The sequence below is a fragment of the Sphaerodactylus townsendi genome, linkage group LG13 (genome assembly GCF_021028975.2).
Source record: "Sphaerodactylus townsendi isolate TG3544 linkage group LG13, MPM_Stown_v2.3, whole genome shotgun sequence".
Lineage (NCBI taxonomy): Eukaryota > Metazoa > Chordata > Lepidosauria > Squamata > Sphaerodactylidae > Sphaerodactylus > Sphaerodactylus townsendi.
Window position 1 is genome coordinate 30765789 of NC_059437.1, and position 27236 is coordinate 30793024.

At 43.8% G+C, this 27236-nt stretch overlaps 1 protein-coding gene across 1 annotated transcript; it reads right to left on the reverse strand.

Moving 5' to 3' along the window:
* Positions 1–1338: 1338 nt before the first annotated feature.
* On the reverse strand, positions 1339–26921 carry LOC125442759 (WD repeat-containing protein 44-like). Its single transcript, XM_048514412.1, has 16 exons — positions 26799–26921; positions 18396–18429; positions 15248–15322; positions 12925–13585; positions 12691–12821; positions 11774–11869; positions 8825–8961; positions 7145–7228; positions 6312–6418; positions 5602–5753; positions 4992–5130; positions 4808–4872; positions 3486–3599; positions 2366–2488; positions 1777–1968; positions 1339–1509 (listed from the first exon to the last, which is right to left on the reverse strand). Exons 1-16 carry the CDS (start codon positions 26876–26878, stop codon positions 1354–1356), a joined length of 2346 nt encoding a protein of 781 aa, XP_048370369.1. The 5' UTR covers positions 26879–26921; the 3' UTR covers positions 1339–1353.
* Positions 26922–27236: the final 315 nt, after the last annotated feature.

Genomic DNA, 27236 nt, shown 5'->3' on the forward strand with positions numbered 1-27236 from the left:
CTTGGAATCAAGCCCCCCCCCCACCCCTCCCCCCCGGGTCATTTCTAACATGGGGAGTGGGAACAACACACCAGAGCTCAACCTTTTTGCATTTTCAGAGAAGCCATCTCATAATAATTTGTGTGATATCCAGCTGTGATGCTAAAAGTAAGGTTCTACATGTGTTCTTATAAACGCTTCTCTTGATCGGTACGCTTGCAAACTAAATGTCATGGTCTATCCGATTCATCTTAATTATTATAGTGCAGCACCTAGGATTGAGATGCTTCAAACACAAAGCTTGGAGGCCTGCAAGCAGCACAAACAAATCCATCACCTTAAAAAGCAGCAAGTTAACCAAATCCTGGAATTTTGTTGAAATTAACAGAATAAGTGAATCTAAGGGACAAAAAAAAACCCCACACACATTTTCTACATCTTAGCAGCTATCTAGTAATGTTAAGGCTACAGTATCAAGTATAAAAACATGTCCATCTTTCCCCCTCTATTATGTTTTTACTAGTGTCTGAACAATTACAATTTCTGTCTTCATCTTTTGTACACTAATTACTATATGCCTAATAAAGGCTGTTGTAAATTTAATTTTACACTAATTACTTCTAAGCACACAATAAAATTTTACTTTCTACAAGGATGAGTAAACATTCACAATTTTATTGCTTTTCATATTACTTTCAGTTCTTTCCTGCCAGTTTTGCAGATCTCTCCTGTGAACTTGCTGTATATTTTTAATGCACAAACTGAGATAAGCAGATACAAAAGGAAGTTACATATAGCTGAAATAATTAACATCCGAAAGGGTGAACTATGTAAGATACTGTTTCAGCTACACATCTGTAACTGCCTGTTGTATCCTCATTCCTTACTACTCCTTGATTACTTAACAGTTGGGAGTGTCTCACACCGATACTGTGTGAACTGATTACCCTCTGGATTGGATCTTGTTTTAAACAAGCCTCTCTTTGAGAACCTCGTCTCCCACCTCTGTTACAGATATAAATTGGCCAGATGTATCCTATGGATACAATGAAATTAGCTCTGGCTCACAAAAATTACTGCTGGAATAAATTTGGGTAGTTTTAATGGTGCCACTGGACTTGTGTTTTATTCAGATAGGAAGAGAGGCAGTTGCAGTTAGTTTGTAGGCACCACAGATCCCACAGTCTGGCTGTACCTGGCCTACAGCTGACATTCACATGACAAAGGCCCCTTCCGCACATGCAGAATAATGCACTTTCAATGCACTTTGCAGCTGGATTTTACTGTGCAGAATAGAAAAATCCACTAGCAAACAATTGTGAAAGTGGATTAAAAGTGCATTATTCTGCATATGTGGAAGGGGTCTGAGTGGAATTACGTGGACAACACAAAGAACTGGAGTGACTGCAAGGTAAGAGAAAGTCGAACCTTATTTTCACCCGGCAGAGGTTCAATTCCAGTGATTTTCCTTCCGACTCTATTGCGTCCTCTGGTGGACCGCACATGTATTTGCGTGTGATACTTCAAGTGCTAAGGAAAAAATAAATTACAGAGAGAAACTTAATTTATGCACCTATGGGACTTCATGTGGAAAAGCTTTGGTTTGGATTGGCCAAAACTGGGTTGGGACACAGAGGTAGTTTGAGGGAAAAGCAGGTGGTGGTGGGTACTGGAGAAAATATCAGTTCTCGCTCATAAATGGTACTTGCTTCATGGCAAGAATTCAAGGCCAAATTTTGTGGGCTGGCCCCCCTTATATAAAATGTGTAGAATCAAGCAATTGTAAAGAAAGTTAACCTCTGTGTCATAGAAGATGCACCGGCCATCATAGGTGCCGATCACTGCATATTTGCCATTTTGGCAAAAGTTTGCAGCTGTGATCAGCTTGGTCTGCCCATCCACTTCGTTCCACAACGCCACTTTTTTGTCAGGAATGTTCCAGAGTCGGAGCTTCCCATCCAGCGAGCCGCTCAAGAAGTATCTGTCATCCTAAAACAGAGCAGATGATACCACAAGGAACAGAATGAGCAGCAACGAGTTGAAACCTCAGAGGCTTCCATTAGAAACGGAAGGTGAAGTTAAGAAATCAGCATGCACTGTATGCATGGCTCAACGCATGCAGAAGATCACCTCTCAACTCTCCTGTCAGTCACAGAGAATACTGTGACTGCAGGAGACCAATGCCCAGGGGTTGGCTGTACAGTAGATGTGCTCCAGTGCACAGCTGATGCCTATGATATGCAACAGAGATCCTACCCTCAATTTAATAACTACAGCATCTTGTTGACTGTTTTCCAGTACATGCATGTCTCTTCTGTTCAGTCCATGCTGAAAATTCAAAACTAGGTTAAAAACCAGGTCAGTCTTCAAACTGGGAGTTACTTACCCTTGGATGGAATGCAATAGCAGTGACAAAGTCAATGTGCTGGAAACAACACAGGCACTCCCGCCTCGATATGTGCCACAGCCGGACTGTCTTGTCCATGGAAGAAGACAGCAGGAAGTAATTCTGGTGGGGGATAGAAACATCATGAATTATTGCAGATTTATAACATACAGAGGAAATGTTCACAACCAGTGCAATTCTCTATTAAGCCCTGTCTGCCCAGAGTGGGAAAGAGCTCAGTATGCCTGGGCTTCAAATGAAAAGAATATGTGGAAAAAACAGACCACCTGGTGTTAATAATGATCTAGGGTTTAATTACAGCACTGATGTTAAATTTGTATTCCTAGGAACATGAGATTCCAGGGAACGATACACAACAATTCCGAAAAGACCACTTGTCCACCATTCTTGAAATGGGGCAGCTTTATGCAATCTGAAGAGAAATCAAAGTATGATCCCTGAAATAGTGCAGCGACTGAGAGAATCAGCTGCCATCTGGAAGATCACTGGTTCCCATTCTTGGTTACAAAAACTCAGGGTCCCTAGTGACAAGCCACTCCCATTCGGCCTCAATTCCCCATCAGCAATATGGAGACAACAGAACAGACTATCTTACAGCGCTGTTGTAAGGACTACTGTGATGTATGAGAAGCTGCTTTGAACAATGAAACCACTGAGCAAATGCTAAGCGTTATTACTAGTGATCTTCAGCTGGAGGGAATGTTAGCTACATTTCATGGTAGTCCTTGGCTCATGATGAGAGAGGAAAGAAGGAACCTCATCTAATAATATATCAGGGCCTCTTAGGACCTGGATGAAAGGATCATCTGCTCAGATAAAGGTTCATTCACAACATTCTCACCACAGTAGTGTGATAAGAGGAAAAATCACCAGGTGGTAGGTCTCTCCCGTGTTGCACTTGCATAACCACCCTCCCAAGTATACACTGGCTTGTTATCCATTCCTTGCCCTCTATCCTGCTCCACCTGACAAGCCATGCTCTAAAATGTACTATTTGTGACATGGTAGATTCAGACATTTTCAGATCGTTGCAGGCCCACTTGCAAAGGGCTTCCTCTGTGTATCTCCCTGTTTTGTGATCCACACCAAAGTGTCTTACTTTTGACCATGACAAATCAAGGAGATCTGCTGTGTGTCCTTTATATTTGCAGAATGGCCGTTGACGAAATGGTGTGTTTCTATCATCAGGGTCCTCATCAGTCCCACTGCAAACCTATTAAGGGGGCAACAAAATACAGGACTATTTAGAACCCTGTGTTTAGAACCGTCAAGTGCTTTCTGAAGGAACCGGCAGCCACACCGTTATTATTTATCTGGTGATGTATTTATGCCCTTTTTTTCAGTTGCACTGACCCCTATCAGACCTATTCTACTGGCTGATTAAAACCAGTTGCAGAGATGCCCAAACACTTTGAAAACATTACTAAATACCATGAAATCTACTGACATTAAGTAAAACACTGAGAAGATGGCGTTGGCAGGAGGTAGAGAAGGCTGGAGGAGCTTCTCTAATGTGCCATCACCCATATTCACACAAAGAGGAAAGTTGTTTGCTGCAGCAGAACTTTGTACAACCATTAGAGCTAGTAACTTGTTTTAAAAATGGGAGCACACAGAGTTATGATTTTGACCCAGGCATGGCCAATGCACAATGCGTGTCTCCATAGATGGAGATGCTTGGAGGTGATCTGGAGCACTGAATCAAATACAGTTATTCCTCCCACACAATCATGCTGTCTGAACGCTTCACACAAGCTCTGCCTACACTGGATTTTGCCCTGCTTTCTAACCAACCCCCCCCCCCACCCGCTATCTTCAATGAGTGCTTACAGTATCATCCTCATTGTTAAATAAGTCTGTAAAAAGGGCAATTGTCAGACTAGGTAACCCAGGCTGCTTGGATGACATTTAATTACCTCCAGCATTCAAATTTAAGGTTGCGCTGAGGGAGCATCATTAATTAAGAAAACGCTAGGAGAAAAGATGTGAAGCTCTTAATTAACAGATATTGAGTTAGATCTAGATTATTCCTCACTTTGCATTTTCACCTCAGAACTTTGTGTTCGAGGAAGAGAGCAGGACCAAAATATTTTAGAGGTCCAACGCTGTTAACCCATTCAAGATTCTATCACTCTACAGATCAATCCTCAATGCCACGCTGATTGAATGGCTCAAGCAAGCGAACATGAAAGGGAAGGCAAAGCAAGCAAGTCACACATGAAAGGGAAGGCAAAAGTAATATGAGGCCACCCACGCATTTGATTCTCTCAGTTCCACATGTGACAACCAAACTCTAAACCTTCACAAAGGACATTTTCTAAGGGGGCTGGAGGAAAATTGTCAGTCAATGTTAAAAAAAACACAACTGGTTGGGACAGCTGACCCCGTGCAAGAACCTCAGAACAAGGAGGTCTGACTTACCCCTGCATCGTTATCTGACTTGGAAGAATTCAAACTTTCTTGAGACGGGGAGGGTGATACTCGACCTAAAACACAAGACACAGAGCAGCCTGAAGAGCAGCTTTTCAACACAGCAATAGTTTCTTGAGGTACACCTCAACTTCCTAGCTGCAGTGCATGCATCCATTGAAGAAGAAAGACATACCTTCTGTGTTGTATTTCATTCGCATGTTATTGAAGTAGTCGAAAGCATTCTTCAGCACCCAGATTCTGACAGCATTGTCCTGTCCTGCTGAAGCCAGCAACCGGCCGCAGTGAGAAAACTTCATTGTCCAAACAGCTCCCTGTTAAAAGAAAAAGAGTTCATAGGCCAGCCCAGAAGTAGATCCGAGAAGGCATCGCTGAGGTAAGCTAGGCTTACCCCCTTACTCAGGGACCTGGAAAGGACAACTGTCATCTGCTGAGGAAAACAGAAAAAAAGGGGGCGGTCCTTGACCTGAGCTGCCATCACCCTCCCATAGCCCTTGGTACTGTACACCCTTCACCCAATTTTGACAATAGCTCAGAAAATTTTTAATGATGGTTATATGCTTGACATTTTACACATTCATCATGCAGAGCTTTCCCTAGATGATTCAAACAATAGAAACAACAGGATACAAATTAATGATCCGGCCCCTGACAAGGACTGTCTATCACAGGAAAACACTGGAAGGCAGGTCTGTTTTCCATGCTAGTCGCACACAACTGCCAGCACCCAGAAAGGGTATTATTGATCCACTGTCCCCTTGCCTCGACCTACAAAGTTAGCTTACCGTGTGCTCCCCGCTGAGGTCCTGAACGACTTTTACTTGCTCAAAGTCATAAGGCCCCTTGAAACCATGTGCTGCTTTGAATTTCACTGGCCTTGTGTACGGCATCCCTTCATCATCACTCGAAGAGGGGTCATCTTGATCAGTGTGGAAAACTAAGAATGTGAACATGTGCAGAGTCTATTAATGTGGTTCCCATGCCTTGTTTTCTGTAAAATTTAAACATATCTCTCAGCTCTAAACACCTAACAGCTGCTTGGGTGGGGGTGGGGGTGTCAGACTGAAAGGTGGGCTAGGGATTTTGAAACAATAGAATGGAATAAGAAATTTGGGGGATTTTTTCAACACAATTTTCTTTATATGCTGCATTCCTATATCACCTTTTCTGAAATACTGAAAACGTGTTTAAACAAATGACAAACAGCAACAAATCGATATCTATAACAGTAATTTTGGAAGGCTCAAACCGCTTCCTGCAGCTGTTTCAGCAGTCTTTGCAAAAATTATGTGTGGTAGTATGGTGTTAGTGTACTGTAACAGAAATTCAAGAGTGAGATAGAGGAGTGATTGTAAGGATGCCTAGTGAATTTGCAATAGAGACAATATTTGAATCAAGGACCAATTAGGAAAATAAGATACCCTGTCCTATTAGGCATCTTGCAAAAGTTAGTGGCTCCTTCTCCCATTCCCCACCACCCCACCCTTTGACTAACCTTCATCTCGAACACTTTTCACTTTATTGACAGCACGCTCCCCATATTCTTCGGCCAGATGCCTTGCCCTCTTGACTGATTTGCCCAAGAACTTTTTCAGCTGCGTCCTTGGGGGAAAAAAGTTTTAATAAGCAATCTTGAAAAATGTACTGTGAGCAAAATAAAAGGATACAGGTGCATCTGTCTGCTACCCAGCGAGACTGGGCTGCCAGACTCAGCTCTGATCACATTTCTGTCATGCTGTCTTTTGCTTCTGACCAGCTAACTAGCACCAGTGATCATTGAAATACTACAAAGAATCAGAACATACTAGCTATGTTCAGTGTCCCAAGCAGTCCACCCCATAGCAAAACCACTCCAATTGTAAAGCGGTGTTCAGAAATCGTGATATGGTGTTAAGCATGCCAACCAAGTGTCCCTAAAATGTCCTCCACATTCAGAAACAGTCCACTGCTGATCCCCAGTCAGAGATCAGGAGGTCTCTATTGTCATAAAACTCAGCTATGAGCTTTACAAAAGGCACCTGAGTGTTAGCAAAGGGGAAAAAATTGATCTTCAACCAGATCCAGCAAGTAGCTCAATGTAAACAAAACATGGGGTGGCAAACAAGAAAATCTCCTTCAGGATCCCATGATTGGGACCATTCTTCAGAAGGTGCCCAAAAGTATAGTCCATTTCCTTCCCCTCCACGACTTCAGTATGTCTCTACTTATGCTACCTTCTAAGGCCATTCTGGAGATAAGGGGAATTGTTTTTCTAAATCAATTCTACCAAATAAAACACACAAGTTTCCTTTCTGGGGTAAAAAAGAAAAGGGGGGGGGATGGGCTTACGTTTTCTGTTTTAACCGCCCTCCATCTAGGTCGCTTTGCTGAGATTGCATTTTGTCTTCGTCGTCAGACTGGGCTCCATCGTTACTGTTGACAAACAAAACATTTTGAGTATTGTATGCCGAGCAGCCAAATGATTCAATGGAACAGCCCATGAAAAAGGAGTGGCTGCAGCTTTTCTCATGTGCAAAGTTGAACCCTTTTAGAGAGAATGGTCACTGCCTGCTCCACCTTTGGATCTCTTTGCCAGACCTCACGTGGGCAATTATCTGCAGCTCCGTGTGAAAGCAGATCTAAACACAGGGGGCGCAACACATATGGAGATCCTCTGGTGGAATTAGCTTTGAGCACAAGCCCTTAAGACGCTGGTTGGAAACCTAAAACATAACCTCAAATGGGGCTATGCTTTGAATGCAATGAGGGCCAATGGGCTGGAAATGGTGGCTCTGAACATTGGCTTGCTCCTTCCCCAGCAGAAATGCAGCCAAAGTCCTCACCTAGGCCATTCTGCATGGACCAATTAAAAGAGATAAATTTTAAAAGTGGCTCTTTGGGGGGGGAGGGGGGTCATGGTGAACCTGCCAAAAAATGTACTGGAGCCTAACTCGCCCTGAATTACAACCTGGGCTTAGCTGAAACTTAAATGAGTTTTTTTTCATTAAACCCGGGATGCAAACGCTTCCTAGTTGCCTGTGCAAACTACAATACACAGGAGCGTCCAAGCCCCACCCCCTTCCATCCCCCATTATTCTACAGACAGCCACCATTCGAGGGGATACTCTAATAGGTGGCTGCCAAGCTATGCAGGTAGGTGGGGGAATTGTTGGGGGGTGGATTCTCAGGTGGGGGGAAATCTCAGCTTTATGGTTCGCTCAGAAACACAGCATTTCTGTGTGAACCCTGCTGCCTTCTGCCTCTCTCCTGCAGCTGCCGTGCAAATGGTGGCAGCACAGCAGAAAAGGGTTTCATTAACCCACTGCTGCTTGTGCGGAAGGGGCCCTAGTGTGAACAGCAAAGCTCTTCCTTTCGGTTGCTCAGTATTTCCCTTCCTTCCCTCTGAGTCTCAAAGAGGGCAAAAGAGTAAACAGCTGAGGATCACAATAAAGAGGGATTTTGCAAAAGCCTCTTTTGGTCCCAATGCAAGTGATATGCAGAGTCTTTGCACCTATCACAGCCTGACAAGGAAAAAGGTGCACTGAAGGGGGTGCTTGTTTATTCCTTGGAATCTCAGGGTCAGATGGCAAACTTTCAAATAGATGGTCCTGGCCTAGAGCTGCCCAACTGTCCCACAACGGGGCATTAGATTCACACACCTTTCTTTTTACTCTCATATTGAGTTACTTATTGAATATGCTATATTGTCTGTTTACTGCATACATGTTACTGTTTTTCTATTTCATTGTCCTCTAATGGTGTAATCCAGTTTTGGTGCATTGTTCATTGTTTTATTTTGCTGGTCTTGATTGCATTGTTTTAATAACCAAGCTGACCGTCAGCTCGATTGTTCTACTAGCGCAGATTCTTCAGTCCACTAAGATCTGTAGCTCAAATTCTTTACATTTTTTTAACCCATAGAACTTCCTTGAGGTATAGGGGACCGCTCACAGGAAAACACCCTGACAGGGAAATACAAACATTGGAACAGACTGCCACTGGGTGCCAACTGCCGTTCTCAATTCCTACCTGACATATTCCTTTGTCCGCCTCATGATATGCAACGTCAACGGGTTGATCCCTGTGGGCAGCTTCTCCTCTGCCAAACTCAGGGGGATCTCTTCCCCTGTGTCAAGATTCTTTATCATGACACTGGCCAGAATTTCCTGCACAGAGGAGAACAAGAAGAGAGGACGAGTCATGAGCGAGGCTGACATAATACCTGGAGATTGATCTTCAGTTGCTGGAAGATGTGGTAAGTTTTTCAAACTCACTTCCTAAGTGGAACATGTACTTTCACTGCATATGTTTGGAGAAAGAAGGGACACATGACTATTTGTACATACTGTCATAAGCTCTAAGCACCTGGAATGAACACAGGTGCTATCCTTGTTTATCTTCCCCTCCTCTTCAGTCCCCTCCATGTGTTGCTTCCTTATGACAGTAGTTAAGATTATTCATGGTCCAAGACCAGCACAGGATAAAGCAAGTAAAACACAAAATACAGCAGTTCAGTAAAATAAGATACACGTGAAAAACAATAAAGACCACTTTAGTTTTCAAACAGAATTAACCAGAGACCTCCTAATCCTGCTTCCAACCGGAACACATTTTGCAACTTGGCACAAAATTTCAGGATTCTCATCAGACAGCATCAGCAGAAGACAGTATTTAGATTATAAGCTTCCAAGTCAGGGACATTTCTTGTACTCTAAAGACTAGCTGGTGTGAGACTTCCCAAGCTAAAGGGGCAGGCAACATGAGTGCACGATCTGTGATCCATTATTAGGTTTGGAGATTCAGATGCAGCAAATACTAGATTCAGCCCAAATCTGAGCGAATTCGGGAATATCCGGGTGAAAATTGGCCAAATATGTCCTGCCTGAATATGAACGAATTCGAAAGCAAGGTTCTTAGGCTTTTTGGGGTATTTTTGGTGTCTTTTGCCATCTACTGATTTATCCTGATGTTGCCCTGTTTAGTAAACCTAATTTGGGGGCAAAGTGCTATGGGGGCCCAAAGTGGGGCAGGCCTCATCCCCCATTGTTTCAAAAATGTGAGCTAATAAAGATGGGGGGCTAACTCCTTAGAGGGTCCAGCAGCAACTCTGACCCCCCCCTGAATTCACCACTTCACCAAATTTGGGGGTACTTGGTATGGACAGTCTCCTGGCTGAGGACCCCAAAATTGTGGTGCCAGTAGATTTAAAAATGCGCCCCTGACAGTCACCCAAAGACATTTCCCCAGATTCTGTGCTCTGAAGTGCCTGGACTCCATTATAGTCAATGGGGAATTTCTTGGGGGAGGACCATGGAGTGCACATTTTTCAAGATAAAGCCACAAAAAATGTGCCCCCTGCACACCAAAACGTGAAAAACAGCCAAAAATACCAAAAAAATCAAACGGACCTGAATTTTTTGGATATATCCGAATATTCGGGTCTATCCAAATATGTTATTTGTCTTATTTGGGCATACAGATAATTTTATGCCTGAATATATCCTAATCCGAATTTTACCACATTTTTAGGGTATTTACCAAGCCTATCCATTATTAATTTGCAGAATCTGCAGGTCGAGGTTTTGATAACTCTGCGACAAACTATCAATGTTTGTTAGCCAGGAAACAAACATATGGAAAGGCAATGTGAATCTGATGTGTGGCATGGGGAGCGCACTCCTGAAGAAGGACTGATCACCAGCACACAGAAGCATCAGCTGGCCAGCATCACAAACCAGACTACTGGACAACATGGACCACTAATCTATCGAACAGGTTTAGTCCAGCAATGGCTTTTAACTCTGTTCACTGAACTCATGGAGCAGATAAAGCAGGGGACCAGAAGGCATCACTGGCACTAACTGGGAATTATTTGATGAACAGCAGGGTTGCTAGCTGTTCCTGATCCTGAGAATGTGGGGAGGTAAGTGTTGATTCTAGAGGGGCAGCTATATTAGTCTATAGGGATGGGGCAATGGTTCATCGGGAGAACATTCAGTTGGTCCAAGGTCCAACACCCAACATCTCCAGTCAAAGGATCAGGTAGTAGGTGATTTGGAAGACCTCCACTCTAAAGCCCTTTGGGGATAGGGCGGTATATTAAATTTAATAAATAAATAAATAAACAAACAGCCAATACCAGGCAGAATATTGACCTTGAAGGACTAATGGTCTGCCTAAGTGTAAGGTAGCTTCAATAGGACATATAAAAAGGAGTCTAATGGCACCTTAAAAACTGTATCAGCTTTTCTGGACTGGCATCCACTTTGTCAAATGTAGGACGAAAAGGGGGGCAGGTGGCACTAAATGGCTCTGGGTCAGTCAGAAAGGCCTGTTCTTTAAGCTGGCAGTGTTTCTGGTTTCCACCAGACAAGAGAAAAGGGACTGGGGTTTACTAACCCTCTCGTGCAAATAGGACAGGGGTGTCCAACTCTGGTGCTTCAGATGTACATGGACTACAATTCCCATCAGCCCCTGCTTGGCCAGGGGCTAATGGGAATTGTAGTCCATGAACATCTGAAGCACCAAAGTTGGACACCCCTGAAATAGGGTTTGCTAACCCTCTCATGCAAATAGAAAACTGCACAACCAGAAACCCTTTTAAAGGGTAGTTAGACTGCTTGAAAATGACTAGTGAGGCTGGAGTTAAAATCTGCATCCTGCCATGAAGCTTTTGGGCTAGCTGCGCTCTCTCTGCCTAGTCTGATTCATAGGACTCTTGTGAGGATAAAATGGACAACAGAAAACTACATATGCCAACACTGATATCCTTGGAGAAAGTACCAGATAAAAATACATAAACATTTCCATCACACTCTCCCGAGGGCTCCCCAAACAAAGAATCCCTCCCCACCAATAATCTTATGGGAACAAATCATATGATGTCCAGATCTAGGAGGATCCCTTTGGGTGACCAGACCCCCAGAATTTTGTCCCCCTCCCTGTCCTTGGCAGCCCTGATCCCTCCTCAAAGGATACCTCATCTGTGAGTTCCCTGCCAGAATTAGACCTGGGTCTCTGAGGACCGATGACGTCAGCCGCTGTTGTCTGTCCGTCAGCTGGTTTCCCATTTTCCTGTAATGATAGATGTGCATTTGCTTAAATGCGAAAATGAAAGAGAACACATTGTTTCATCAAATTCTAGTGCTCTGACCTAGTTTCCAGCACATTAGACACCATAATGGAATTTCTGAAGAGAGACAGCAAAACTCAGCCTGTACAATAGACAACCTGCATACAGAACTGCTGTCACGCTGCAAGCAGATTAAAGCCTTCACAAGAAGGAGAAACAACAGATTGGCTATTGGGTTGAATGAGCAGTTTCATTTAAGTAAGATGCTGCAGATCAGTTGCTGGCTAAAGATTCTACACATAGATAGAGACCTAAGAGCCATGCATCAGAACCATACATTGTATAGCCCTTCTGAGCCCTCTTGTACCGCTTCCAAATGCAGGTGCAGGCACATATATTTGCAATATCCCTTGCTTGAGGAAAACAGGACAAGAAGTCTAAGCCTGGCCTTCTGCCTGATGTGTTAGTTTATTACACAGGTGTCAAACTCAAGGCCCTTCAGATGTAATGGACTACAGTTCCCATCATCCCCTGCCAGAATCATGTTGGCGGGGGATGATGGGAACTGTAGTCCATAACATCTGGAGGGCTGTGAGCTTGACACCTATGGTTTATTACATGAACCTTTGACCGTGGATTCTAAGGATGGCCATTTTGAAACAATAAGAGAAGTCAAAATCAATCAATTTGGAATGGGTGAAGGCCAGTCTCAACCGTTGATAGATAAGCAGAGTTGGGTACGACACAAACTCAGGTCTAGCCAAGCAAGGCGTAGAGTGACACAAGATGGACAAATGTAACATCTGGGCTGCTGACGGCTTACCTGGGCAGTGACAATTTTATCTCCACTTGTTGCACTTGCTAGATCCAATGAAGGCTGAGAATCTTTGGCCATGGAATCTGAGGGCGCATTTGGAGATAAGAGCCCGTCAGATGAAAAGGCCTCCCCAGGATCTGCAACAAAATGCAACCCATTAATGAAGGGGAAAATACAGACTGAACAAATCTGAGCCATGTATTTCACAGGCAGTTGCGCTTTCACAAAACTGAGACTTGCCTTCAAAACCAGGTATCTTTTGCACCTCAACTTCTAAGTCGCTTTTTTTCTTCCTCGGTGGTGGGGCAGGCCGTGCCGGGGGTGGGGGTCGGGGAGGGGGGATGCTCACTGGAGGGGGAGGGCGAACAGGTCCAGATTTCTTGGTGCTGGCAACTATGTCCGGCTCTGCAGTGAGCTGCCTTGGGGGTTTGGCTGGAGGGAACTCCTCTGTGGTAGAGAAATCTTTGGTAGGCAAGAAATCCAGGGCCCTCTGATCCAAGATCTCTGCCTGCCTTACATCAGATGCATCCTCCCTCTTCAATCCCTCTTCTGGCTCATTGGCTTCTGTTGCCTTGAACTCTTGGAGATTATTTGCAAGTTCTGCTGATTTATCAGTGGCTTCCCCACCTTGATGCTCCTGTGCATCGTCATGAGATGGCAGAACCTGCCTGTATTCAACTTCATTTGCCCGGAATGGAGCCTGAATTGAATATTCTTCATTATGTCCTTCTAGCGATGTTTCTGCAACCAATAGTTCAGGAATATGCTGAAGAATGTCTGCTCCAGAAATCCAAGTATCGGTATGTGGTGGGGGGTCAGGCAGTTTCTTTCCCGCTGGATCCAAAACATCTTCCTCTAGCTGGCGTGCTTTCTGGCTCTCTTCTATAATATTGTCTATTATCTAAATAGCAAAACAGATACCTTAAATGCAGCACAAACCGGTCAGCTGTCATAGAAAGATAACTGTCAGAGTCCATGCCAAAGAGTTTCCCAATAGTTTACTTTGAAAGAAGCATGCCTTGAAAAATTAAATTACTGTGTTGGGCACCCTTCATGCAATGGGGAAGTACCATGTAGAACTGGAATTGCTTCCCTAAACAGGGCTATATCTCTAAACCCACTGAAGTCAATGGGCTTAGAAAGGTCTAACTCTACTTAGAGTTACACTGCAGGATTCCCTCCTTCTGCCATTTCAGGAAAAATATCACCACCCCAAAGTAGAAAAGACACACCATGATTCTGGAACTCAGCCCATGCTACTGCTAGGTTTAAAGGAAGCGAAGAAGCATTCCTGTTACCCTAATGATAGTCCCATTCCTGAATGGGGAGATGCTGGATTCCAGGGGCCTTTTTAACTGTGCTACCCAGGAGCAAAAAGGAAAATGCCTTTGTTTTGGGAGCTGATCAAGAAAATAAAGCAGGTATACCCATTACAGGTGTGGGTAGGGATGATGACGGTAGTATATTATGTCAGTCCACTTTAGCTACCAGGCGTCCTCTCTGATGTTGCCATGTGGGACCAAACATATCCTTGTGGAGGGGTGTTACAGCCTCATAACTTCCCCTTAGGATCATGGGAGTAGCCTGACCCACTAACAGGGGATGCTGGATTCCAGATGCCTTTTTAACTCTGCTACCCGGAAGCAAAAAAGAACGTCTTTGTTTTGGGAGCTGATCAAGAAAATTATCCTACAGCACATGGGAGTAATCTCAAAACAGTGCATTTAAGGTTTAACAAGTTTAGGAATCTGGGCAGAGCAGAACTCCTCTGAATAGAAAGACTTAAGATTACAGAAATGCTACATAGTCAGACAGTGAGCAAACAACAGTTTGTGACATAATACTTGGGCTCGCTTGATTCTCCTCTGCTGCTTGCCCTTCCCCATGAATGGATCCAAGATTGAAGAATTCCTGGTTTAGGAAGTCTACAAACTAACCACAATTTGCTGTGGCATCTGAATTTGGGGGCCTCAACACACTACAGCCCATTTCCTGCTCACAAATGGAGATTCTATAATCAGGATATAACTTTGGTATAGAATCCTTGTTTGTAGAGGAGAAAATGACAACCTGCCATTTTGCCCAGTTCAGATACGACAACACACTGCTGTGTGTTTCAATCCACAGGGCCTTGATTTTTGCACCAAATGAGGGGAGGCGGGTGGGGAAAAAAAGAACTTAATGGAACTTTCTCACCATGAATAAACATCTGAACACTCAAATGACAATCTCTCTCTTAACATTTTAGTCAAAAATTGCATTTAAACAGTTTCATTTTTTTAAAAATCTGCGTTTTAAATCAACAGATAATTTCAGTTTAATGATTTCACCCTCAAAGGCTACTTTGAAATGAGGAACTAATTTAGCTTTCGCAAATTCCAGTGATGATTTTGGGAAGAACTGTCTTTGAATATTCTCATTAGGAAACTGCATAACAACCTCCCAAAAGTTTGCAATTCTTTCAAAAGCAAACCAGCTTTTTAGTATATCGCTAACAATGTTTCATTAACATAACTTTTTAAAAAAACGCTTATTTAGGCATTTTCAGTACCCCACAACAAACCTCTTTAGGATCATCTTGTTTTACTTCCTGCAGGGCTGCCTCACTCTCTGCTGTCTGTGGACCATTGCCCAGTTCCTGTAAAACAGTCATGAATAATCAGATTTCCTCCTGTCAAGAAGGTCTCTTTGTAAAGGCCAAAAGTCTCAAACTTATCATCACAGGGAGGCAAAAGAGAGCATCTACCCTGCTGGAGGCCTGGGGGCGAGGTTGGCTGTACTGCTGATACAAATGAAGAAATAAACTGATTCCATCTGGAAAACATTGACATTCAAAGTATACACACACATTTTTTCACATGGAAGACAATCCCAGCTGATCTGACTTAGAAGTCCTTAGAAGTACAGACCTTTAAGGTTACCCAAAAGCTGGGGCTAAAGAAAACAGATTGCAATATATACAACAAGACAACAGCCAAAAGCGAACCAATTCAAAACAACATGCTGTATATACATCTGCAAGGCATATATTGTACATACAGCATGTTGTTTTGAATTGGTTCGTTTGTGCCTGAAAAAAACAGACCTCTTCCTTCATTTATCTCCAGGATCAAGCATTCAAAGGTACACTGCTCCTGGACTTAGAGGTTTCATTTAGGTATGGCTAATAGCATTTGATAGATCTATTCTCCCAGGATGCGTCTAACCCAGTTATTAAGCTTTCCCTCCAAAGTGTGGCTAATTTACAACTCTACCACGTTTTCATAAGCCCGTTTTGCCATGTGCATGTTAGTCAGGAAAGTCATATTCCGGTGCTTTTTCTGTGTCGCAGACAGAAAAGTGAATCAGCCCTCAGCAAGTTAAAAACAAGTCAAACCACACAAACAGGTTGTTAAAGAGAACTGTTCACTTCTGAGAAAGCAGAAATGATTGCCTGAGGCCCCTTCCGCACATGCAGAATAATGCACTTTCAATTCACTTTCACAATTGTTTGCAAGTGGATTCTGCTATTCCGCACAGTAAAATCCGGCTGCAAAGTGCATTGAAAAAGGATGGAAAGTGCATTATTCTTCATGTGCAGAAGGGGCCAAAGACATGCCTGATAAGACAGCCCAGCTTCCTTTTCAGAACATGCTCTGACCACAAGGCCACACAGAGAACGTGAGTGTGTTACACAGCCAAACACCAGGGTAGCTCCACTTTTACACTTATCCCTATCCACTGTCTGCACCCCTGGATACAATTTCCTGCTATACAATGAACTACTCCTTTAGAAGTGGCTCACTATATCACCTTTTCCTCAACGGCTGGCCTTTGGACACTACACTTTTTTTTTAGTTCCTTGGGAAGCTGAACAGCATCCAACTAGATACACAACAGCTTTCCCCGCTCCCATCCCTCTCTCCCCAAATGAGCACCAACGTCTGGCCTACTTAAATGCCGGAGATTCAGCTGCACTGTCACTGTTCCTAGCGGCTGCATACTAATTACCTGTGTGGGAAGCAAGCGGTGCTGCCTCCACGTACTATGTTTAGAGCTCCGCTTTCACAGAATTTAAAGCTTCTCAGCTCAGAATGCTCAGCTCCTTCTGTCACCCTAAGACAATGCTTGAGGAACAGAAAGAAGACCTGACAGAAGAACAAAACTTCCAAGGCTGCAATGGGACTGCAGATCTCAAAACCCAACTCTGGAAGACTTCAAAAGCAAGTGAGGTGAAAAGACTAGAAGCAGACTGGACAAAAATCAGCTATCGATGAAGAAAGCTGAGAGATTAGGTTCCAATTGAGAAAGACCAAGAAAAACTAATGTGCACATTGAACACGTTGGACGGGTTTAGTCCAAGGACATAAACAGGAATGGTCAAACTCTGAATCATATCTATGTTCACAGGAAGGAAAAGCAGTCATTGATTAAGGTCTCCTGCTTTTACTCTTGATGTCCAGTTCACCACAGATGAGTGTAGGATCAAAAAGGACAAATCCTCTGCAGGATTTGGTTCTTTTTTTAACAGAAACCCCAAAACATGTTGACAACCTTTAAATTTACAAAGCTAGAGTGCATTTTTAGGAGATACTAACAGCTAACAAACCTTTATTATGGGATGCTGAGTCTGTATTCTGCTTACAAACATAAAAAGTCCCCTGTAGGTGTTTGGTGGCCTCCAGAATCAGCCACCCACCCACTGGTGAACAGTAGCTAGAATGCTCCAAGATGATCAAGAGATAAGAAAAGATTCATACCTAAGATAACCCATCTCTGGAAACAGGGTCACTCTTTACTCCAGAGCAGGTGGGGAGAAGGGAGCAGTTTACATCCAGCCTGTGGAAGTGTTTCCTCTGACTTTCAGTTACTTATCCATTTGTGGAGAGCATCTACAAACCAGACTGTAGCACTAGCTTGTATGCCCATGGTTCAAGGTCTACCAAGCAGAGTGAGAAAGTAACATCTGGATCTCTGTGTGCTTTTGTAGGCTTAGTTTCAATGCTGGAACTTTCTGTTTCCAGGAACCAGCACCCAACTATAAATACTCAAAAGCAGGCAGAAGCCAAGATGTGACCAGGAGATTAAATTTTTTTTTGCCCACCCCTGCATTAGGCTACCAGGGTAAGTAGCCTCTGGCTTGCCTTCTCATAATGATTCTGATTCAGGAAGCCATTTGGGATACATTCCAGTAAATCTGCTTCCTCGCAATGCACTTTTTTCATCCTATGAGTATTTTTTTTAAAAAAATGTCAGAGGCCTCTTCCGCACACGCAAAATAATGCGTTTTCAAACCACTTTCACAACTGTTTGCAAGTGGATTTTGCCATTCCACACAGCTTCAAAAAGCAGTTTGAAAGTGCATTATTCTGCATGTGCGGAATGAGCCGAAGTGGCCTGCTGTATTTCAGCATGATTAAAAACCTTATTATTTCATTAAGCTCAACAGGTCCTCAGATGCAGGGCTCTGGAACAGAACATGAAGCGACTGACCCCACCTTGCGATTCACTTTATATTTCAACTAAATGATCGCCAATGCAAACCTCGCAAACTACATGCCCCTAAAAAAGAAAACTTAGGAACAGAGGAAAATATTTTTGGCTCTCCATTGTCCACTTTCTACCTAGGCACTGCAGGTTTGACGTCTTTAGAACGAGATGACCTGGCTTGCTCTCTGCTAAGATCAGGCAGGCTGCTTGCATCGGACAAACATTTATACAAAGAGACGCACCTTCGGTATTAGTGGCCCAACTTTGGTAGGTGACCTGTAGAGAGGCGGAAGAAAAAAAAACACACAGAGATAGGCAGACCTTAGGTGAAAATAGGAAGTAAGCAAACACATTTCAATATTTTTAAGTTAACCAGCAAGTATTTATTTCCTCTGTGCACTTTGAGAACTTTGTTCTTTTAGATTTTCTCAAAGATGTCTGCCATCCCTCCCCGGCCCCCTCTGCCTGGTACTGCACTGGGTTACAGTCACTTCACAAAGAGCACAAACCAGGCTTCATCTTTTCCACGTGAACTCTTCATATCAAAGAACACATCTATACACAAAACACCATGTGTTGTGCTGATGACACTCATTCTATATTGCTTTATCTAATGGCTGCAGTTGCTATCCTGGGTCAGTTTTTGCTGGCCAACATCAAGTGGCTAAAGGGAACAAACTAGCACTACATCCTAAAAAGAATGAGGTAATCCTGGTTGGGAAGACTGAGGGTATGACTTGTGTTGCACTCCCTACATTTCATGGAGCTCAGCTGTCCTTATCTGATTCCATAAGGAGTCTTAGAGCTTCGGATCTAGTTTCATTTCTGGCAAACCAGCTCAGTTCAACTCCTAACAATTGATTTTTATCAGCTTTGCTTGCCATGTAAATTAGCTCCTTATTTAGGCTCAGCTGAGGGGGTCACCTTGCCCCCTGCCACAATAACCTTCAGCCTAGAATGCCATAACACACCCTGCAGGGGGCTGCCCTGGAAGACAATGTGGAATCTTTGGCTGGCACAAAAAGCAGCAGTCTGGCTTCTGACAAGAGCGGGCGACAGACAACACCTGTGTTACAAGCACCTCATTGGCTACTAGACTTTTTCCAGGGTCAGTTCAAGGTAGTGGTTACCTATAGAGCCTTTCAAAGCCTGGGACTGACAAATTTACAGCGCCGTCTCTCCTGATATGCTCCACCGTGGCAGCTCCACTAAGCCAAAACAAACTTTGTTAGAGAGCCTGTTGTGCCAAAAGGCTTGAATTGTGTCAACTCAAGACAGAGTGGTTTGTGTCACGGCCCCTACTTGGTAGAACAGCCCTTCTAAGAATGCCAAGAAGAGATTATTTTTTTAGAGGCTATGCAAAGCCAAATTGTTTAAGCTCTTTTTAAAAAAATTCGGTTGTACAGAAGTTTGGTTGTCCAAGGTTTTACATGAACCTGGGCCTACTGCACTGATTCTTTGGTAAGAGGGTGTTACCAAGAGAGCATTTTGGAAAATGATTTTCATGTTTCTTATTTTTAGAATAAACGATTTTAGTAGAATGATATAGATTGATTTTATAAAACTACCTAACCCTCAGGAGTAATCCAACTCAGACAAGAAATAGACTTTTAACATAGAGGCATAACATAGAGAAATAGACTTTTAACATAGAGGCTAATAGTTTGCAAATGCCGTTAGAATTGTAGGTTTTGAAATGGTTATTTGTAGAAGGTAGTTAAACCAAGTTAACTATCTTAGCCAGGCTTGTGGAGCGTTATTCTTTCTGAGAAGACCCTTACTCCTACACTCTAGGCACCTGGTCAGGAAGAAAAAGACCTGTATTGCCAGCCAACAGAGGTTGCTGTGCTTGCCAAATGTTGGACTACCAGCAGTAGATTTTGTAATACGCCACAATGTTTCAACCTGCAAGGATACATCCCAGACTCTGGGTCTCCAGGACCTGCCATAGCTACCACCTCCTCCCTTCTTCCTATGATAAGACTATAAGAGTATGAATTGTTTACTGTTATGGCATCATCCTTCAGTAAACAGTTGTCATTCTTTTGGTGTGATGGGTATGCCCTCAGGTTGCCCAGGATAGCTCATTACCATATTAACTCTCCATCCTGGGTGGAAAAAGCCCACCTCTTTTAATACACGTGACCTGTGAACTAGAATGAAATGGGCTTGCCCTGTATTGACATGTAAAGGGATGGGTCGAAGTGATATAGCCAGTGATGTATTGACGATGTACCACTCTGATGTATCAACCACTATAAAGCTAACCTGTATGAGTCACTTCTGTCTCGATCAGTGAACCTACTATTTTGCTGCAGCCAAATAAATCCTTTTTATTCTTTTACACCTTTCACCTCTAAAGTCTCTTATTGGCTCTTGAGTCTTTGGGGACCTGATCCTGATTCACTGAAGTGCGACATCATTACTGGCTTTGTTTAATTATGTTTTATATCATAATGTCATCTGCCTTTAGTTTATGCTAGCGAAAGGCAGGAGAGAATCTCCACAAGTAAACAAGATTGCATGCCAAAATGGATGGGAGTGGTTAATCTGCCAGATTGTCTCAGTGGAAAAGAAACATGACTTCCCAAAACCCATGTAAGGGCGGGTGAATTGTTCTAGTCATCTGCACTAGAAATGGCACCTAGTTATTTTCTGGCTTCCCTATCACCAAGACTACTACAGATGTTTTCTTCCTCTCTTTCTGCAATTTGCCAAATTTTATCTAGATTCCATGTCTCATTCCATAGCTGTATGGCTAAACTGACTTCAGAAGTCCTGGTTCAGGATTAGAAGAAGCAGCGTTTGGATTTATATCCCTCCTTTCTCTCCTGTAAGGATACTTAAAGGGGCTTCCAACCTCCTTTCCCTTCTCCCCCACAACAAACACCCTGTGAGGTGGATGGGACTAGGAGAGCTCCAAAAAACTGTGACTAACCCAAGGTCACTCAGCTGGCATGTGTTGGAGTGCACAAACTAATCTAGTTCCCCAGATAAGCCTCCACATCTCAAGTGGCAGAGCAGGGAATCAAACCTGGTTTTCCAGATTAGAGTGCACCTGCTCTTTACCACCACACCATGCTGGCTAGAATATATGCTAGAGAACACAACTAGAGGAGATACACTTGACTGGCTACTCACAGCAAACACCACAGTAGTTCTTCCAAACTTTGCAGCTGGGTTTCACTACTTAGTTCTGGAAGGGACAGTGGGACCCACTACAAAACACTCTGTCTTAAATCACAAGCCTGTATGCCAGGCACTCTGCCTTCTGGATGGCAAAGGCTACTGTTGGCACTCTGCTTTCCTATGTTAGTTTGGAAAATGCAAGAAAAGCACCGAGTACACAGATAACACTATGAGCCACGACACAATCTGAGACCTGAGATGCATGTGGGAGAAACAGAAACTGTACTGTGAAACCTCCTGGGTCCTGAACCACTCTGAACCTCTCTTGAACAAGCCCCTTCCTTTTGAAATGGGAGCTTAACCACACACTTCTCCCAAAGCATTTGGACCTCGGGCTGGGAGCAGAAAACTGCTAGACTAATTTGAGGCAGGGTGTCTGTTCTTATGAAAGATCCCCATGAAGCTGTTGCTTTATGGCTCTCTAATTGTGGCTTTTCTGTTCCACTCTGAAAAAGCCACACCATCAGAATGCCAGCATGGGGAAAAGAGCCACTTGAGACATCCCAGTGTTGCAATTCAAGGGGTTAGGAGGGACAGCTCTCCTCCATCCACATCCAGCAATTAGAGTTCCAGTTGTGGAGCACCACCAAGTGAGTCACACAGATGAATCAGAAAGAATGGCCAGTTCCCAGGCAGCTGTCTTCAATAACACTGCTCAGGTACCTTAGACAAAGTTAGCATGGATTCATATTTGGTCCTCTCTTCCCCCTTAGTGTGTAGCATGTAGGCCAGGCCAGGCAGGATGCTTTTGCACACGCATGCAGCTCAAACAATACTTCTGATCAGAGAGCACTTTGAAGTCTGCAAACTTTACTATACATAATCAACTAAAACTGACATGTTTGTAGTTCGGAGATAAGGATGCCACAAGAAAATATAATCATTTCTCAATGCTGGCTCTTTCTGGAGGTAACACTTACTTTGGTGAACTGGAAGAATTAGGAAAATACAGCAAGATTCACGATGGACAGTGTAAGACCCCTTAACCTGCTGATTTTCCCAAGCTGTCCAGAAAGCTGTGCCAATCCCAGAAACCCGTGCTTTACTGGTGTCAAACTTCAAAGAGCAGCGTCTGAAGTCTGAACACCTGATTCTCAGAAACAGGTAGGCCAAAACACTACTTTTCTACTACTGTGCCATCAAGTCACAGCTGACTCACGGAATACCCCTGGTGGGGTTCTAGGCAGGGAACATTCAGAGTGGGTTTGCCATTGCCTGCCTCTGCATCAGGACACTGTTATTCCTTGAAGGTCACCTGTCCAAATACTAGCCAGGTTGACCCTGCTTAGCTTCTGAGATCTGACTAAATTGGGCTAGTCTGGGCTATCCAGATCTGGGCAAACCATTCTTTTATAACCTAGCAACTCTTTTCTGTGGTTTGCATTTAAAATTACGTATCAAGAGTAGTCAGATAAGGCTTTCAAAATAATTAACACAAAAAAGCTGAAATAAGACTCATTTCTTCCCCAAATTTATTTAATCTGTCAGACTTTTCTTTTAATCTGAAAAGCAAGGGGAATGAGATCCAAGCCTTCCACAGGCTGCAGCTGCAGCATTTTTTTAAATTGGCAAAAAACCCCTACCTGCAGCCACTAACAAGGTGTGTTCTGTTAAACAAACACATAAGAGAGATCCTAGCTTTTCAAGATAACCGAACAAGGTCAAAGACTTAACAAAATCAAATGACAGAGGAGGATAATTCAGGCTGCAAGTCTTAAGACTGTCTGCCCTAGAGTAGCCCCATCAGCTGCAATGGGACCACTCCGTTACTGTAAATAAGTCCAGAGATATTCTTAGCTCAGGAAAGTTTCTACTAGCCTGCCTGTGACATACACAGCCAGAAAAATAGGGGAGGGGGAGGGGACCAAGACTGAACACAGCTTTCCTGTCCACGTCACCTAAAGGCAATTCTCATTTGCCACAGACAGCCTAGTGCATACATGAACTTACATCAAATACTGCCTTAACAGACCATTGATCTATCAAGGTCCATACGCAGACTGGCAGCGGCTCTCAAAGGTCTTACACTAACATCTTACGCACCTGATCTTTTTTAGAACTGGAGCTACATGAGACTGAACCTGGGACTTTCTGCATGCCAGGCAGATATTCTACCACTGAGCCATGACTACTCCCGATAGTGGCTATTAACGAGTGTGGACTATACTAAAATGAAAAGGAAGATGCCCAGAAGCAGTTCCACAGAACTGTACAAGTGCTGACAGAGCAGGTGCCAGTTTACAACACCCCTCAATGCCACAACACCCCTCTCTTTCATCTCCAGTGGTACACCCAGAATCTCTGAACATGAAAGAATGGAGGATTTTACAAAAAACAACCTTTAAAAAGGATGCTTAACTTTACATTCCCCATCCTTGCCACACTATAGTTTAGATTACACAAGCTGGGTAGAGCTGAATTTTTAACAGCAGGCAAACTGAACTGTCCACATGTAAACAGTCTCAGAGAAAACACGTCATTACAATCCAAACCACCTTGTTCCCTAATCTAATATAAAGAATTAACAGAAATTGTGCCGTGTCCTGCACAGGTTCTTCGAGAACTTCTTCGTTGAAACAGTGCAAATAAACCAAGATGCTTCTGTGTACTTACTTTTCTTTCCTTACTTTCATAAAATGTACAAAGGCAGGAGACCAGAAACCACCCTGCATCTTTGTACCACAGACAGAAGGTGAAAATGGATCATTTTCCAAGTCCAAAAAGAAAAAAGGTAAATGAAAAAGAGCTCATAGAAAGTAACTAGGGCAATACAACCAGACTGGCTATGAAAGATTCCAGGAAGGGAAAGCAGTGATAAGTACAAAAAAATGTATAAAAGGATTATTATTTGAAGAACTGGTGTGCTGGGAAAGATCTGTGATTCGGAAGTTTTCTATTAAAAAACCCCCATACCACTGGGCAGATTTGATTCACTGTGAATCACTCCTCAGGTGCCACGGAACTTGAGAAGTGCCTGTTCAGAAAATGGATTTCTGAACAAACGAGAACTCAGTTGCACACAAAAGCAACCTTGCCTCATCCAGCCACAGCCTCAAAAGTCCCTCTCTGATCAACACCAGCTGCAGATGTGGCAACAACACCTTTGAAATGACTTCTCCGCTCACACTCAACAATCCAGCTGCCAAAATACTCCACCATACCCACTCCTAACATGTTATTTACTCATGTGCCACACTGCCTCATAATTATGACACATCAAACGCAACTAAAGGCTTAACAGACCCATTTCCTGATGGAGATCCTGGGCTCCAGAAGACAGCAGGTCACCAGAGGGAACCTGTGATATGTCAGTAATCTGCTTACTCATGTCAACAAAGGACTTGTTGGTGCCTGCTCAGATCCAGATAAGGGCAACCCTCAGGGGCCAGGGAAAAAAACCACAACCAGAAGAATGCAGAGGAGGAAGGAACTCAAAAGTCAGGTGCCTAGAGGTCCCTCTCTTACAAGCAACAGTCATGTCACCTCTGCTGCCAACATCAGGCCATAGTAGAGGAAAGAAGCACCAAGAACGGATTCAAGCAAGGAAATGAAGATGAGTGAGGGCCAGAATCGTGTAGCAAGGGGAGGCCAAAAGCTGTGCAGTTAGCACAGCCCTTGAAAAGGGGCAACAGTAAAAGTAAGGCCATAAAAGAGAAGGAGCCAAAATGTTGAGGGGATGGAGAAGAAAGACAGGCAGAATGGATCTATGTCTTTTTGCTTAAAGACAACCCTTTTGCACTCTACAAAAGAGTGAAACACAATGAAACACAATGGTGTTTTCCCCAAGAAAATACTCGAATGTGCCTTGTCTTCACTGGATAGGTGTGCAAACAGGAAGTACAATAGAAGGCAGCAAGTAGAAGCTTACAATGCAAAAGCAATAAGATAGGGAGAGACAGTTTTGTGACTGGAATCGTACACCAAGGAGTGAAAAAGAGGGAGTCAAGGAGGAAGGGCAGGAGACTCAGAAACATTTAGTCTATGTCTTTTTTTCTATGGTGGTTTCCTCACAGCCCAAATATAACGGGATGAGGAAGCTATTTGTCCTGTTTCAGGGAACAACTTCGTACAGGGCTCTTCCCCAAAACGGGTTCAGCCCGATATAGTTCCTTCAACCCTGGTTTTATGAATGTTGCTAAACTGTGTATTGTTGAAGGCTTTCACGGCCGGATTCAACTGGTTCTGGTGGGTTTTCCGGGCTGTGTGGCCATGGTCTGGTGGATCTTGTTCCTAACATTTCACCTGCATCTTCAGAGGTATATTGCAGAGGGAAGTCTGTTACACACATGTAACAGACTTCTCTCTGTGATATACCTCTGAAGATGCCAGCCACAGATGCAGGCGAAACGTTAGGAACAAGATCCACCAGACCACGGCCACACAGCCCAGAAAACCCACCAGAACCAGTTGCTAAACTGTGATCTTTTTGGCGAAACCAAAGGAGCCACAGCAACCCGGACTGTTTGAAATCACTTCCTGGAGGGGTGAAATCTCCAGTGCGAAGACAAACAAGGGAAACTGGGTTCATTAATAACATGTTACACATGCTGTGCAGAAACCACCTATGTTTCCATTCTGCAGGGAGGAGATTTCAAGTTAGGAAAGCAGACGCACTAGTCTACTGCATAGGAACAGAAGGCCGGTTGGTGAGGAAGATGGTCAAACCCTTTTTGAGAAGGGACATCCCTGATTTTAAAACAATAGCTGAACTATGGCTACAGGTTGCAAATGAATACTGAAGTCTAAATTTTCACTGGGTTTTATTACAGCTGGGATTTATTGACCAGGGAAGTAAAGGTAAATACTCAAAGAGGGCCGGTGGGGTAATTAGTCATCAGATAGGGTCAGAAGAGGACGAATGGAAGGCCAACGAGGATAGATGAAAACAAGGATGTAAGGACAGAAAGTCCGAGGAAAAAGTGACAGCCTAAAAGGAAGGGTTGGGCAAGGCAGGCCAGAAGCAGTTTAATGCAGTCTAAAAGATCCTCTAAGTATCCCGCTTTCTTGAGAAACACATAGCAAGAAAGGGGGAGAAAGAGAGGCTCATTCCGCACAGCATTTTTATAACGAGTTGCAATCGTTATACATGAACTCGTTTCCCAGGTTCATTCTGCACAGCCTGTTGACAACGAGCTGCAATGGTTATACATGAACTTTTATTTAGAACTATTGCAACTCGTTGTCAACAGGCTGTGCAGAATGAGCCTGGAAAACGAGTTCATGTTGTATAACGATGGCAATTCGTTATAAACATGCTGTACGGAATCCAAGAGAGCCTGACCGGGGGCAGCGGTTTAACGCGATCTGAATCCGACTGGGATTTGTGCGCCAAGGCCGCTTTGCTCAGAGGAAATCAAGGGAAGGGGCGAGGATAGCTAGAAACCCCGGTGCATTCCAATCCGAATTAAGGCCACCGGTGCGGACCACCCTCCCAGCTCCCTTCCAGATGGACTCACGGCGTGGGAGTCCCTCCGTGCAGGGCGACGTCCTCGGTCGCGTCGTAGAACAGCTCCTCGGTGTCGGAGTCGGACGCCATCAAGGCAGGCAGCGGCTGCAGCTACCGGGCAGGGCCACTCTCGCGAGAGAAAAGCCAAGTCTCGCGAGAGGAAGAGCAGGGGCGAGGTCATGCTCGGTAATGGGAAGGGGAAGCCATAGAGATAGACCCAAGCAATCTCGACGTTCGGCTTCCGCTTGAACGCTGACATATGCGGGATCAGTAATCTATCAGAACTATCCAGTTTTACAGCTGTCTGTAATATCTTGACCAGTTTTTCTCCCGAAAGGGAACCCACCTTTTATCTGTATGGCTCCTCGATTAGGATCTCTTTGCATGATTTGACCCTCACTGTGGATAGAGAACCTGAAGTGTTTGGAAACGGACCTGTCAGGCAGAC